Source organism: Vanessa tameamea, chromosome 2 (genome assembly GCF_037043105.1).
Source record: "Vanessa tameamea isolate UH-Manoa-2023 chromosome 2, ilVanTame1 primary haplotype, whole genome shotgun sequence".
Taxonomy (NCBI): Eukaryota; Metazoa; Arthropoda; class Insecta; order Lepidoptera; family Nymphalidae; genus Vanessa; species Vanessa tameamea.
This window is the reverse complement of record NC_087310.1, coordinates 7,088,548-7,104,784: the sequence shown is the minus strand read 5'-3', so window position 1 is coordinate 7,104,784 and position 16,237 is coordinate 7,088,548. Positions and strand designations below refer to the sequence as shown.

Here is a 16,237-nt window from a genome sequence, read left to right as displayed (position 1 = left end):
ACAGTCATATATCGTATATACGACGGGCACTCATTCAACGTTAACAGATATATATATATATATATTTGCTGTTTTTGAGAAAATTATGAATTATAATTGCTATCATTCGTATGTAGTGTCTAGTTGTACAAATACTAGCATTAAAACTCCATAAAAGTTATTTATTAAAGTGCCAGATGATGTTGTAATGAGGAATGTTTTGTTGAAACAAGCAAAACGAGATCCTTATCAACTAAAAGTCGATTGTTTTTGAGTGAAAATCATTTCAATTTAAGTAAAACCTTATTAAAGTCTAACAATACTTTGCTCTTTTTTCTGTGTATGTATAAATAAAGTTGATAGATATATACCTAATTACCTATATAGTATAGCTGTTTACACTGAACTGAGAGTTTTTGCCTAAATAACGTCACACCATTGCATCTCGTGGTTTAGGTCACGTGATTATAGATTAAAAATTACGACTTAATTTTAATATAATAAAACAAATATGTGCTTTTATGATTAAAAATCAGAATATTTAAGTTTTTCTAAGTACATTTTAATTTTTATCAAATTTCATAATTTATTATTCACTACCCTATTTATCAAGTCCTGGAGGATGAAGCATACCATATTCTCTTTTTGTGCCAGATAGTATTCTGCGAGGTTAATGTGCAGCGTCGTGGAGATGGTCCGAACGATCCCGGTAAAAAGAAAAGAGGCATTAGCAGCTGTAGATATATGTATATATAACATAAATTATATTAAGTGTACTTTTAAGCTCCTTAATAAATGTCACCTAATCTTAATACATAATGGCACACAGTACAGATTTATTTCAAAATTTGGTAATATTACTTTTTTTGGTCTCTTTATTCATATTCGGTAACTCTCGTTGTATTTTGACTAAAAGTCAGTTTTCATCAATCCGGTATTTTCATCTAGTGCAGCAATCCCGTGACACTAGGTGTAAGGCGATGTTGGTAGGTGGATAGAAAAAGGAGTAACTTGATCGTAAGTGGTTACACTGGGTCACTGACCCTTCAAACCAGAATACAACAATACAAAGTATTGCTGGTTAGCGGTAAAATACACGATAAGCAGGTGCTACTAACCAGACATACTCGCACAAACCCAAGAAATTAGTAAAATACAAAAATATCGACTTTATTCGCACACGATTGTGTGACGGTAGGAATAGAACAAATTGCCTTAATATGAACATTTATAGGGTTACATTACAATTTTTGAAGAACTTAGTATTTTTTAATTCCAAGAAATTTCAATAAGCAATTTTAATGGAAAACAATATTGATAAGAAAAATAATTATTACCTTTCAGATGTTAGACAATGATTTATATAAATAATAAATTTCTAACTAAAATAAAGTTTACCTAAGAACTAAAATAAAAAAGTTTGATAAATACGCTAAATCAAATTAATTATTTTTATTAAGATTTAAAAGTACAATTGTGTACAAAAATACTAATTCAAAATTAAACAGTATAAATTGCGGGAATTAAAACTAAATATTTCCGATCGTTTGAAATTCAATGGAAATGGCAGTCCGATCGTCGAGCGTAGCAATTTTTTTAATTTCAGTTTTTGGACGTAAATAACGAGAAAAATTGAGATGTGTTGATAACAATTATATGAATTTATTTAGAGTATAGCATTATGGCGGTAAAATCAATTTAACCAATCAATGTAAACCACGAAATCCATTGACAATTCTAGTATCTTGTCTGTGATATTTCGGCAAAAAATAATTGACGTGTTTGTTTCTCATATCATTTTTCACTGAGTTTTGCTCACGATTAAACGCTAAGATCTCAATTATTACAGATTTTTTCAAATTCTAATTCTAAGTCGCTAAACTATTATAAAAATGATGTGTTCACGGTTGTTGGGTAAGTTTAAAAACATATAATAAGTGTGAAATTTTACTTCATAGTAATTAATTGTTGTTTTACCGGTGCTTTAAATAATGAATATCTGCTAATTTCAGGTGTGATATTATTGATAACTGGCTCATATGCTTTATACGACTCATCATCAGATGTTGTAGAATTGACACCAGGTAATTTTGAAAGACTAGTTATAAATTCAGACGAGGTTTGGATCGTTGAATTTTTTGCTCCATGGTGCGGACACTGTAAAAATCTTGTTCCTGAATATAAGAAAGCTGCTCGAGCATTAAAGGTAACAATAAACACATCCATACGCATACGAAATTATAATGTTAAGTCAATATTGACATGATAATGATTTAGCTTGGGTGGTTACATAGTGGGTAGAGTCTCTATATCTTACTTTCTCTTCCCATTTTTATCTATTTTAATAATCACATTTAATTCATATATAGGGAATAGCAAAAGTAGGAGCTGTAGATGCAGACCAATACAAAGATCTGGGTCAAAAATATGGAGTTACAGGTTTTCCAACAATCAAGATTTTCACTGGAAGCAAACATACTCCTTACCAGGGACAAAGAACTGCTGAAGCATTTGTTGATGCCGCACTTAAATCTGCAAAGGAAAAGGCATATGACAATCTTGGAAAGAAAGCCAGCAGTTCTTCTGACAAGGTAAACTTTATTAAAAAACTCAGTAACATATTATTAAAAGCTTATAAATCAAGATAGGTAATTAGAAATATTCAAAGTTTTGTTTTACTTTTTCCTTTATGATTTTTTTATAACAATTAATTTTTTATATTAATTAATGTGTTGAAAGAATCTATTTAGCTTATTGAATAATTTAAGACTAAATGAAATATTTCTTTAATTAGCGAAAAATTAAGAATAAAGTATATGGTCATATTATACCTTGGCAACACAATGAAAAAATGAACCAAAATAAGCAAATTGTTGCACCTTTCATAACTAAACCTGTAAGCAATCTCAGATTTAATGCTTTACAAGAACAATTATTTCATGGAAGGATATGAGATTAAACCAAACATTTTAAGTACATATATCTTTAAAAAAAATTACAAATCACTGATGAAAAATTAAAATGGATTCCTTTAAGATTTAAAATATGTGTGTTATTTGTAAAATATAAATTGTTAATGACTAATTTCATACTTAATCAAGGGCACAATAGGACTGAGTTGAGCAGAAATTTACCAAAGCCTTTAACAATTTTCTATCATTGTCGCCCACAGCATTGTTCGTGTTTTAGAGATTCGTTGTCAGGTGTGTGGCATGAAAAAGTAGCCTATGTCCTTCCTTGGAATTCAACCTTGCTTCAAATTAAATTTAGTTGTTTGACTGTTATAGAGCAACGGATAGACAGAATGACAGACAAAGTTACTTTTGCATTTGTAATATTACATATTTTTACTTTAAATATCATATTTTTATCATAAAGTTATGGAAATTAAACAATCATCTTCAAGCTATTATGTATATATATTAAAAGGCTAAAATTAATGATTGAACTATTTATAAATTACTGAAATATTGCAACAAATAATACTTGTTTGCTTGACAGATGAATAGCTCTTATAACTTTTTGTTTAGATTGTCAATAAAATGCATATGTTTTTACATGACTCAATATTCTACATGAATTTAACAATATAAATTTTAAATAATGTAAACTATCAATGCCTCCCAAAATTAAAGTACAAACCTACATTGTATTTATTAATATAATCATCACATTTGCTTTATAATAACAGTAAGCATAACCTGGTCTAGTTAAAATATGTTTCAACAATGTGAAGATGACTTTATCTTATTACACATAAAATAAAATCATAATCACTAGATAAGAGTTCTGTGCAAATCTCTCTGGGTACCATCCACTCATCACAGTAGTATTTTTGTGTTCTCATTTGAAGGGTGAGTGAGCCAGTGTAACTACAAGAACAAGAGACGTAACAACTTCGTTCCCAAGGTTAGTGGCGCATTGGTGATGTAAGGAATGGTTAAAATTTCATTCCCTCTGTTCATTGGAGGTGATGACCATACGTTTTGTAAATTTTCAATAAAAAGCTACAAAATGGCAATATTTATTCAATCTTAATTATAATCTTTATAAGAAAAACTTTCTGTGTTACATAGCGTAATATTAAATACAGTTTAAATTTAAAAGTAATGTCGCCCACGAAGTGCCCCTACCTACACGTGATAATAAAGTGATATTTTCGAGAGAGTTCTCGTAGCAATAGCAATAGGACACGTCAGTTTGACCTCCAGTGTGCCATAGTTGATAGTCGTCCTATAATTTTATATATGCTTACATTTATAATTATGCTTTTTTATTACATAGTCTTCATTATTTCCTTTCAAAATCGTTACTTTTGTTATATTGCGATAAATATATCACAAGAATTATGTTGGATATATTTAAACATGTAAATACGCAGAAAGCTATTTTGGACAACTAATGAACAATAAGAACAATAATAAACCTTTGTTTATTTTATTGACCTTTATTCCACATACAATCAACGAGTGCATTACTTTTAAATGACTCACAATAAATTTAAATTTCGTTTGCAGACTCTAAATTTAGAAAAACGCGCGATTTTCGAAAAACACTTCCACCGTGTTTCAATGCAATTATCCGTTTTTCTACCATATTTTGAGTATCATCTTACTGATCTTATCAAGGTCGATTATAATTTATACCATATAAACTATAACCTATCTTAAATTTTAGTTAGCATATTTGAACATAATTTAAATTGAGATCACTTACATACTTGATACTTAGCACCAGCATAGGTTGGCCAGAGAATCTTACCCAAAGATTACAGATTCAAAGCCCTGGCAAGCACCACTGCTATTTCATGTTTTTATTTATGTCTTAATATGTTTTTATTTATTTGTCTCGAGATCAGCAATGGCCGAAAACATCGCAAGGAAACCTGCATATGTTGGATTTTTCTAAATTCTCGCCCATTTTTATCCAGTCCCAAACTTCAAGAAGACACGGGCTTTACCCAGCAGGACATTTACGTTATTTTATTTTTTAATTACATTTTAAAACACTAACTTATTGTTTCAGTCTGATGTGATCACACTCACAGACAGCAACTTCAAAGAGCTAGTGTTGGACAGCGATGAAATGTGGCTAGTTGAGTTCTATGCTCCATGGTGCGGTCATTGCAAAAACCTCGAACCACACTGGGCTAAAGCGGCCACCGAACTTAAGGGCAAGGTAAATAAATCAAGTATTGACTTATTAGAAATAAATATATTTCAATTAAGTAATCATTTTTCTATATAATATAAACCAACCTTAAATATAGTTTCAGTCATTAAATATCATTTTATAATTCGTTCTGTAATGAACTTAATGTATGGTTTGGTTTTCGTAAACTGTTTTGATTCGATTGGGGGAATTAACTGCACTTAAATTTACCTTCGTTTCATATATAGAATAAGCAGAATTTAACAAATAAAAGCAAAGATTTTTTAAAGAAATATATGATTTAGTGAACTTGCACAAGAGTACGAGTCCTAATCTACAAATATTATTGCACAAAATTATAAATGCACCAATTTTATAACATGTACTAAAATTTTAGAATCTAGAAAATAATAAAACATGTTTTATAGCTTATAGTATTGATCTAAACATAAAATAGTTTAGTATAACAAAATTTCGTTTATGACTTTTTTCTTAGCCAACTTGTTCATGTTAGAATCTAAATAAAATTCAAAACAAAAATCTATAATGTTATTTTGTACAGGTATTTTCTATAATAGAATAAATAAGTTTTATCAATATTTTTTATTTCCATGTTTCGTGCTAAAAAAAAATCAAATAATTATAAAGATAAATCACAATGAAACTAATTAAACAATTATAAAGATTTTATTTGTGTTTTTATACATACTAACTTTAAATTTATAAAACTATGCTTCTTTTTTCAATAGATTGCTAGTTAAGTTGCTTGAAAAAAAATTACAATACATGTTTTTATTTAGTATTCTTTAAAGTAAGATAAAAATAAGATATACATATATATTGATGATTTTATGTTCACGCATTGTGAATTAAACCAATTGGTGACGCCAAGCTCAAATTAAGTTCAATAAAAGTTTTACATTAAAATTACGCCGTCTATTATATTTATAGCCTTCGTGTGAATGTTAATTTACTTATCGATTTGTTTATTTATTATTACGCAATAGTTTTTTTCGTGACACATCTATATATTGTTTTTTTCAACTAGGTCAAATTAGGTGCACTTGATGCGACAGTTCACACAGTTATGGCATCTCGCTACCAAGTTCAAGGATACCCAACCATTAAGCTGTTCACCTCAGGCAAGAAGACAAGTGACTCTGTAGAAGATTACAACGGAGGAAGGACTTCCAGCGACATTGTGACCTGGGCTATGGAAAAATTAGCTGAGAATGTTCCTGCACCAGAAATTATTCAGGTAAATATCTGATCGAGTGAATCTTCTTATAGAGATCACTTAATATGTTGATGCTAAGAGTATTCGCAAAGGTTTTAATTCTAACTAGTATTTTATAATGAAAATAAATTTACTTTTGATTTTCCAAAATATGTTTTTGTCTTTAAGAATTTCAGTTATCCTATTAACGGACAATTTTAAATAAGAAATAAGGGACTTACATTAATGTTCTATATAAAATAAAAATATTTTTAATGGTATAATTTCAACGAATACAAAAATGTATGTCGATATTTTCTGACTTTGTCTATGCTATCAATTACAGGTGGTAAACTCGGATACTATGAAGGCGTGCAGCGAGAAGCCTCTCTGCGTGGTGGCCGTGTTGCCGCACATCCTGGACTGCGACGCCGCATGCCGCAACGGATACCTGACAGTGCTCGCGCGACTCGGGGACAAGTACAAGGCCAAGATGTGGGGGTGAGTGCTTCTCGCTAGCCCTGATCTAGTACGACGCCACTGATAGGGTCAAGAGTTCAGGGGCTTGTCAGTGTAGGATTCAGTAGTCCCACCGCCAAACAGCAATTGTCTATTTATAAACTTATTTATGAAAGGCTGCATATTATTAACCTTGTGAATGATAGAAAACGAGTGAAATTATATACCTTTAGTTGGATAGAGCACATAATAATAATAATTATTATTGCACTCGAATACGTATCGCAATCGCATATCGCTATGGTTGAAGTTGATCCAAGTTTTTAAGAAAACATTTTTTTAGGTATATTAAATTTAAATAGAAGTTTTTTTTTTATAGCCGAAAAAAGAATATTGTATAAAATTTGGTTGCTACCAAATTTTTCCTTGAATTAATAAAAAATTTGGACTACAACATTATTTATAAATATCTTTACTACTACAGATGGGTTTGGGCTGAAGCTGGTGCTCAAACAGCATTAGAGGAGGCTCTCGAACTCGGCGGCTTCGGCTACCCAGCGATGGCAGTTGTTAATGCTAAGAAACTCAAGTTTTCAACACTACGAGGTTCCTTCTCCGAGTTGGGAATTAATGAATTCCTTAGGTAATAAAATTCGAACTTTATTGTCCTTACAGTATATAATTTTGTGTTAATATTTTATTATTGCTTATCTTAAAAGTTTATTGAAGCTTATATAACGCATAAAAAATAAATGATAAATTTCCACCAAAATGTAACTTTTTGAAACTGTGTAAGTCTTCATAAAGTCACCAAAGAAAAACGACATTGTCTTAATATAATTGAAAAGAACTTAGGAGATTATACTAATATAATATAATTATAATTACATGACTATATCCACTTTAATTTTACTTAAAAAAGTTTCGATACCTATTTCCCTGATATAGACCATAGATCTCACCTTAATTTAATTATCAATAATGAAATTGTTTATTAGTCTTTTCTACTCTTGTTGGAATTAGTTACACAAGAAATTTCACCTATGTGTTGACACACAAACTTTACCAATTTATTTACAAATTTTGTCTTCTGAGGAGATCCAGCCAAATGTAATATTTTAGTACTAAAAAGAAACATTTTAAAAGAAAATAACTTTATATTACAGGGACCTCTCCTTCGGCCGTGGTCAAACTGCTCCAGTGAAAGGTGCAGAGATGCCTAATATTCTTACAACAGACCCTTGGGATGGCAAAGACGGAGAACTGCCCCAAGAGGAGGATATTGATCTTTCAGACGTTGACCTTGAGAAGGATGAACTATAAGTGCAATAAAGTGGACAGAGTGAATTCAAGTGTTTCAAATGAAAAAAAAACTTTTTTATAATTACTCTTAGTAAGTTACACTACTTAAAATATATGTTGTGTGAGTAAAGCTAGTTTTTATATAATGTGAAGTAATTATTAAAATTTTGTACACAAATGGATTGAAATGTATTACCAAAACTTTAAATTCCAATGATATGCTGTTTCTGTTTTACATTGTAATCAATTTCCTAACAAATGTACACAACAATACTATCATCACATTCCCCAGTTTATATCTGTGGTATGCCATTATAGTTGATAATCTCACACTCATTATATGACTATGACAAATATTTTTATGCATTTTTTACTAGTTTAAGACTGCTGTTGTAAGCTGATATAAGATTAAAAATCAGTTTTTTAGTTATTTTGTTTCAATATTACTGTCAGATAGATCAGACGTGTATCTGATATTTTTAAATGGCAGTTTATATACATTTAACACTTTAATAATTTATATGTTATACAATAGATAATAAATCTGGTTACATATCTTCCACATTAATTAAATTTTGAGTATTTAATGTGCCCAGAATATTTTAAGAAAATAAATTGCTAATGATATATACTCTTTTATTCTTTAATTTCCTTTAAACATTTACGAGTTCTGCAATATTAGCTTTAATATCTGGTTAAGCCAAATCCATTTTAAAAGATCACCATCTTTCGGAAGCCAAAATAAAAAAAGGATTTTTGTATCCTTTACAGCATAACTTGGTCCTTTAAAAATGAATAATTTATGTTGAAAAATAGTCATTTATATTTAAAAAAATAATTGTACTGATAGTGTCCTAGCAATTTACATATTTAATTCCAATTATAATATACAGTCAATTGTTAATTAGTTGTCAGTATGCTATTTGTGGCCCAACCTAAATAAATTCAGAATTTCAAATACCAGGTTGCTAAGGTAAAAAGGTTATTATATTTTGAAATTGTCACATAATTCTCAGTAGCAGCCCAGATGTTAGAATTTTTAAACATATACATTCACACGCATCGGAACTCCCTGTTGACTCGCCTTGCCTTATGGGAGGACATTTGGAAAAAAATATCTCCTGCAATAAATTTACCTTACCTTCATTGAAAATAACGAATTCAATCAGGACATCATAGAAGTTAAAATTATTACAATTTTCTATGAGGTTAAGTAAAGTAAACATATATATTCAAATAATTATTTTGAGCCTTTATTATTGAAATAAATAATACTAAAAAATAAATGATAAAATATATTGGAAATATGAAGTAATACAAATACAAAATATGAATCTTGCACCAATATGATCAATGTAACTGAAGTAATACTGATGACGTAAAATTACAACTATTTAATTCAAAATATTTAACATTTAATTATTAAAAATGGTAAGTTTTAGTAAAAAGTTTAAGATGTACTATTAGGAAGTAATACTTCACTTACGTTACAAAAAATAACATTAAGTGTTTCTACAAGGCATTTTCTTACTTTTATTTTATAAAATACATATAACCTGTTATTTGCACAGGTATTATATATTAATTGATCAATTCCCAATGACACAGGGTAAGCAATTTAATTGTACAAAATAGTTATTTAAACCTAATATCATATGCAATCATAATTCAATTTTATATGATATATTGTTTTAAAAATGGCATAAAAACAATATTGTTTCAGTAGAAATTTAAATTGCTTTTATTTTTAATTTAAAAAAAAGACAAATATGTTTATTAAAGTGATCTAATAAAATTACTGGATGACAGTTACTAACTAAGTTATGTATTTAAATAGAGATTGCTACATAGTCGAGTACATTTAATTAGTTAATAAAATCTAATAAATAGCTGCTGACTCTGCTGATGATATGTGTTTGTATCTGAGAAGTAGTAACATAGCCTCTTGTGTTATCTTTTTATTGAAATACATATCTACTTAAAAATAACTATAGATGAATCATTTCTGAGTTCAAGTCAGATAAGCTGCAACCTAGGACTGACACATTTACGTTACAAGGTTTTATAAGTAGAGCTTTACTTTAAAGTATGGTGCCCTGGTCTTGGTCGAAAATATTTATAATATAGTATTGGCTAGTTATTTGTGAATAGAGCTAGAAATCAGCTATGGATAAGAATTGAAGACACTTGTAGTGAAAATCGACCAATAAGTTATGTATTAAATAAGTTTCAAAGCAATTTTCAAATACTTTGAAAATTTTTTAATGGTTTACAACCCTGATATTTTTACAAACTCATACTTGAAAGCTCTGGTTTTGTACTTTGCGAGCACATCTCATCTCTATTGCCCTGCATTTCATGTATAAAAAGTGTTGAAACATTTAATTTTACATAATAGTTTCTGAGTAAAATGAGATTAGAAATGTGTTTTTAATTATGGCACCACTATTATTGAAATTGAAAAAGAAAATTATAAATTTTAATTTATTCTTAATCCTAAAGAATATTTTATAAAAATTATGAAATATAATATAGTAAACATTGGTCCAAAACAGTCTTTTTTACATAATACGTCTCTTAAGTCATACTTCATTATTTGCTAACGTTTAAAAATGCATCATCAAGTTTAATTTTTGATACTGTTATAATACATATATCTAAATTCACAACCTAATATTATTAAGTAATACATTTTTAAGTATATATGTAAAGTGGAGTAGAAAACCATTTTACATATTTAAAGATAATTTCTGTGTGATTAGATTTACATAATCCCAAACATAGATATGTGTTTAATAGTCAATAATCTTATCTAACATATTATACCAATAAATAAAATGTATTTAAGCAACAGAGGTTAATCCAATCATGTCATATTTTTTATTCTTCTGACATATAATTGGGTAACAGATGGAGAAATAGTATAAGCCTGCAATTGCTAAAACGAGTGATACAATAACTGTTACAATACCCCACGCCGAAATTCCTAGGCCTCTTCTAACAGGACCTTGGTTTGGAAGAGCAGAACCGACCAATGATTTTGGTTGAACATTCTCTTTTGCTTTATTCTGATATTTCGTATTATATCCTCTTCGAAATCCTTCGCAGGAAGTTAAAACCAAGCTTAAAGCTGAAACAGTAATTCGAATGATTCAATACATATTAAATAACAATCAACAAGTATATTAATATAAAAGATAATTTCTTACCAAGTAACCCAAGACCTAGATTCATGAATGCTTTAAACATTTTAACTTTTACTTTAATGTAATGTTAAATTATAACAACTTAATAGACTACTGAGCTATTGTTTATAAACAATAAATTTCGTAAATAATAAAACGTAACTATTTTGAATTACAATTAATTAAACTATGCATGAAAACAAAATTCAGAAATGTATTTTAAAATTCTCAGTTATGAATGTTTCGGATCTTTCACCTTCCAAAGCTTTGAAGTTTAAACTAAATTAGTGGTTTATTCTGAATTAGTGTTGCATATCGATAGTCCACTATTGTCACGTGTCAATACTATCGATAGTATCAATATTATCGATAGCTTCCCATGAGCAATACTATTGATACTATCGATAGTTTTGCAAAATCCATTACTTTTAACCTAAACTGTCGATAGTATCGATAGTTTTGTGCTATCGATAGCCAGTAATTTCCGATAGTATTACTTTCTCAAGATAAGTAATTTAGCAGGCCAACTATAGTGTATATTTAAATTAATGAAATTAAATTTACCACAATATTTGTTTTTAGAATTAAGACATTTTGTGCGGAATAAGGAATAATGAAAAATTTGAATGTGAAAAATGTTGTAAATATTTTTTGTGTTTGATTTATGAATAAACATTATAAATACTCATAACATTAAAAATACTTGTCCAAACTTGCGTATTCGATATTACGTACAATTTCGTGTACAGACTTGCAAAGCGCTATCCGCCAGACAATGCTTATCAGACATGAACTTGATCACCACTATAAATACTTGATGCCAAAGGTAAAATTGTTTAATTGCTGAAATACTCGTAGGGTTACTAAGGATAGAATTAAAAGCACCAATATTAAACAAATTTAAATTTAGTTCATATTTTAGTGTTTCTTTCAAACTTTTTTTTTTATGTTAGAGGTGGCAAACGTGCAGGAGGCTCACCTGATGGAAAGTGACTATCACCGCCCATGGACATCTGCAACACCGGGGGGCTTGCAGGTGCGTTGCCGGCCTTTCAGGAAAGAGTACGCTCTTTTTTTGAAGGTTCAAACTGTGGTTACGGACACATGCCAATAGGTGGTCCACGAGAAAAATAAGTTTGGGAACTACTGATCTATATTATAAACTGGCTAAAAGAAAAGAAGCCGTAGGCCAAAGAATAACTTAATAAAGTTGATTGATAATTTATTTCTGAATTAAATCCTAATAAATTGTATTTAATTCTAATTACTCTGAAGTAACCAGGAATAGCGGAGCCACCAGGGACTAGGGGCCGATTCCTTGGTGCAACTATCATTGGGTTGGCGAACGCAGTGTGATGTTACAATACTCAGAAGGAAGCTGCTGTCCATTCTCTCGTAAAAAGTCCGTTAGTCGCCTTTTACGAAACCCGCGGGAAGAGATGGGGTGGTGCTATTCGTAGCCGGCACCACACTGGCTACAGATCCATCTCACTTCTGAGCTACGTTTTTAAGTTGTTTTTTGAGAGTCATTACGAATCGACTCGCACGCAGATTTGACTACTTCCAGCCTCCCGAACAAGCCGGTTTCCGTAAAGGCTTCAGTACCATAGACCACATACATACGCTGCGGCAGGTTATACAAAGACCGAAGAGTATAACATGTCATTATGCTTAGTGTTTGTGGAGTATGAGAAAGCTTTCGATTCGATCGAGACTTGGGCTGTGCTACAGTCTCTCCAAAGGTGCCAAATTTTTGTACGAAAACGCCACATGTCAGTCCGACTACAGGACCAGAACTCGAAACCTATACAGCTGTAGCGAGGAGTGAGACAGGGAGACCTTATTTCTCCGAAACTGTTCACCGCTGCTTTCGAAGATGTTTTCAAGCTTCTGAACTGGATCTGTTATCAACTTTAACGGCGAGTACATCACTCACCGTCATAGCTGAAATCATGTAAGTCCTAACCACAATGTTCGATGACCTTGGTAAATCCTCCGTCTTAAAATGAACATGGATAAGACGAAGATTAAGTCGAACATCCATCTTGTGCTCACTCCCATAAAAATCGGAGAATCTACACTCGAAGTTGCCGATGACTACATATACCTGGGACAAACGATCCAATTGGGTAAGTCCAACTTCGAAAAAGAGGTTAACCGTCGAATCCAACTCGGCTCGGCCGATTTCTCGAGTGGCGACCACGGACTGGAAGACGCAGCGTGGGTAGGCCCCCCACAAGGATGTCCCACGACCTGGTGAATGTCGCAGGAAGCCACTGGTTGCGGGCCGCACAAGGACGTTCGTTGTGGCGATCTTTGGGAGAGGCCTATGTCCAGCAGTGGACGTCTATTGGCTGAGAGATTCTGAAATAAATATTATATGATTAATAAAAATGTAAAAGAAACTTAATAAGTAAATAAGTAGGTACTATAATTACTAAGTAGAAAATACTTATAAATATTGTTTTGACAAAATTGGTATGCATAATGCATACTTACTGTACTGTATTTTTTTTACTATTTAAGAGACTAAAAATAATTAGGTTGGCAATGAAAAAATCGTTAGCGTATTTCCTGTTTCACTTCTATTTGCTGGCGTGTACTTCCTTTGAGTGCGTTGAACTGATTTGTCAAATGTCAAAAGAAAATGATGCCGGCGATGGCTAAAATACAAGTTTTGGTTTTACTCTTATTATATATCGCCATTCAGTGCGGTAGTTTAAATGTGGATACAATTTCTAGTGATATAAAAATCAAAAATGTTGATCGGTCGATCGATATCTCCTCTCAACTTGTGAAAATAACATCTAAAGTAACCTTGGAAAACACTGGTAAGGTGCCGGTAAAAAATTTCCTATTATCAGTCGAAGGTGGAGCAAAAAGTAATTTAGCTTTTATTAGTGCCAAAGATCAAAACAACAAGGATCTGCGCCTTGTAGAGACCACTGTAAAAGGTTATGACCAAGTCAAATTTTGGCGTGTTGAATTGAAGGAAGCAATCAATGTAGCATCTACAGCCATTATTGGAACTGAATCAGTGTATACAAAAGCATTACAACCATTCCCAACTGCTATTACCCAGCAAGAAGATCAATTGGTTAAATACAACGGAAATTTGTACTTCTACTCTCCATATCCAGTGGTGTCACAAAAAACTAATGTTGTTTTAAATACGAAATCTGTTGAGTCGTTTACTAAAATAAAACCGTTCTCTCAACAAGATGGAACTATTGCATATGGTTCCTATTCAAATATTTCTCCATTTACAGAAAAAGAGTTGAACATCCATTATAAGAACAATTCCCCATTCTTAACTGTTACTAGGTTGGCACGTCTCATTGAAGTATCTCATTGGGGCAATATAGCTATAGAGGAAACAGTTGAGATTGAGCATACTGGTGCCAAATTGAAAGGACCATTTTCAAGATATGATTATCAACAGGATCACCACAGCGGACCAGCTAGTGTACGTTCTTATAAAACTTTCCTACCTGCTTCAGCATCAGATGTGTACTACCGTGATACTAATGGAAACATCTCTACATCCAACATGAAGGTGAAGAAAGATTCAGTAGAATTGGACTTAAGACCGAGGTATCCTCTTTTTGGTGGTTGGAGATCCCATTACACTCTAGGATATAATGTCCCAAGTTATGAGTACTTGTACCACTCTGGTAACGAATACTTGCTCAAGATGAGAGCAGTAGATCACGTGTTTGATGATATGCAAGTAGATGAGTTAGTCACAAAGATTATTTTGCCAGAAGGATCAACAAATATTGTAGTAAATTTTCCATTTACGGTTACAAGGCTTTCAGATAGTCTGCACTACACTTACCTCGACACTAAGGGTCGTCCAGTAATTACCTTCACTAAGCAAAATGTTGTTGAGAATCACATTCAAGATTTCCAGATTCGTTACACATTCCCACGTCTGCTAATGTTACAAGAACCTTTATTAGTTGTTGGTTTCTTATATACTTTATTTTTATGTGTAATTATTTATGTTAGATTAGATTTTTCTATTCATAAGCCAGAACATCAGCATAAAGATTAATGTTATTGTAAATCATGCTAACCTGTCATTTGTAATGTTTAAAATTTATTTACAGTGTAGTGTGAAATTAACATGTTCATTACAACATATATTGTCTCAAATTTATTGAGAAATAAACTATCTAAAATTTTTTAAAAACTTTTGTTTTATTTATTTATCTTAATACTTTTTTTAAATAATTAATAACATTTTAAATAAGTTCATTCACATACATTTTATAATTCATCTATTCCTCAGCATGGAAAGAAATCATTATGAATAAAACTTCATGAGTCAGATTTAATTCTGCCACCAACCCACTTCGAGCATTACTTACATTTATGCACATTACAGTCTTTAGCATAGGGCACATGGGGCACGTGTGCCCAGGGCCCCAGTCAAGAGATGGCCCCAAAGAACCAACAATTTACCAAATTAAACCAAAAAATATCTAGCAAAAGGGCCTCAAATTCATGGGTGCCTAAGGGCCGCAGCATAGCTTGAGACAGCTCTGTTTATGTACTTTGTTTACAATAACATTTTCTCAAAACCATAATGAATATCATAGTGAATATACCATAATGAATGTTGTGTCAATTCTATGTCAAATGTTTTTTATTTGGGTTTTGTTCTCCTTTGGTTAAAATTGACTTAAGCTCTTTCCATTTTCACATTGTTACTTTTATTTAATATTGTTTGTGTTGTATATTACTGTCATCATAATATGTAATAAATCATTAAACACACAATATTATAAGTAAATTTACATGGTTGTTATAATTTATTTTGTTAACGAATTTTGATAAAAGGCACTGATTGTTTTCCCATATGTATTTTTTAATTTTACAAACATACAAATGTTGACTTACAACTTTAAAATTTTATTAATTAGATATAAATATAACTATA

General features: G+C 30.9%; 2 protein-coding genes across 2 annotated transcripts; both read left to right on the top strand.

Annotated features, from left to right (window-relative positions):
• The first annotated feature begins 1,712 nt into the window (after positions 1-1,712).
• LOC113401384 (protein disulfide-isomerase A6 homolog) lies at positions 1,713-8,730 on the top strand. Its single transcript, XM_026641285.2, has 8 exons — positions 1,713-1,893; positions 1,992-2,185; positions 2,349-2,570; positions 5,005-5,157; positions 6,179-6,388; positions 6,693-6,847; positions 7,290-7,448; positions 7,972-8,730. Exons 1-8 carry the CDS (start codon positions 1,872-1,874, stop codon positions 8,126-8,128), a joined length of 1,272 nt encoding a protein of 423 aa, XP_026497070.2. The 5' UTR covers positions 1,713-1,871; the 3' UTR covers positions 8,129-8,730.
• A 5,146-nt stretch (positions 8,731-13,876) lies between these two features.
• LOC113401410 (uncharacterized protein) lies at positions 13,877-15,487 on the top strand. The gene has a single exon (XM_026641324.2). The coding sequence runs from the start codon at positions 13,940-13,942 to the stop codon at positions 15,347-15,349; it is 1,410 nt and encodes a 469-aa protein (XP_026497109.1). The 5' UTR covers positions 13,877-13,939; the 3' UTR covers positions 15,350-15,487.
• Positions 15,488-16,237: the final 750 nt, after the last annotated feature.

Bases quoted from the DNA above. Each gene is read 5' to 3' on its own strand.
- LOC113401384 (XM_026641285.2), top strand. From the start codon at position 1,872: ATGATGTGTTCACGGTTGTTGG. The intron at 6,389-6,692 runs GTAAATATCTGA...TATCAATTACAG, and splicing joins CTGCACCAGAAATTATTCAG to GTGGTAAACTCGGATACTAT. The intron at 7,449-7,971 runs GTAATAAAATTC...TTTATATTACAG, and splicing joins GGAATTAATGAATTCCTTAG to GGACCTCTCCTTCGGCCGTG.
- LOC113401410 (XM_026641324.2), top strand. From the start codon at position 13,940: ATGATGCCGGCGATGGCTAAAATACAAGTTTTGGTTTTACTCTTATTA.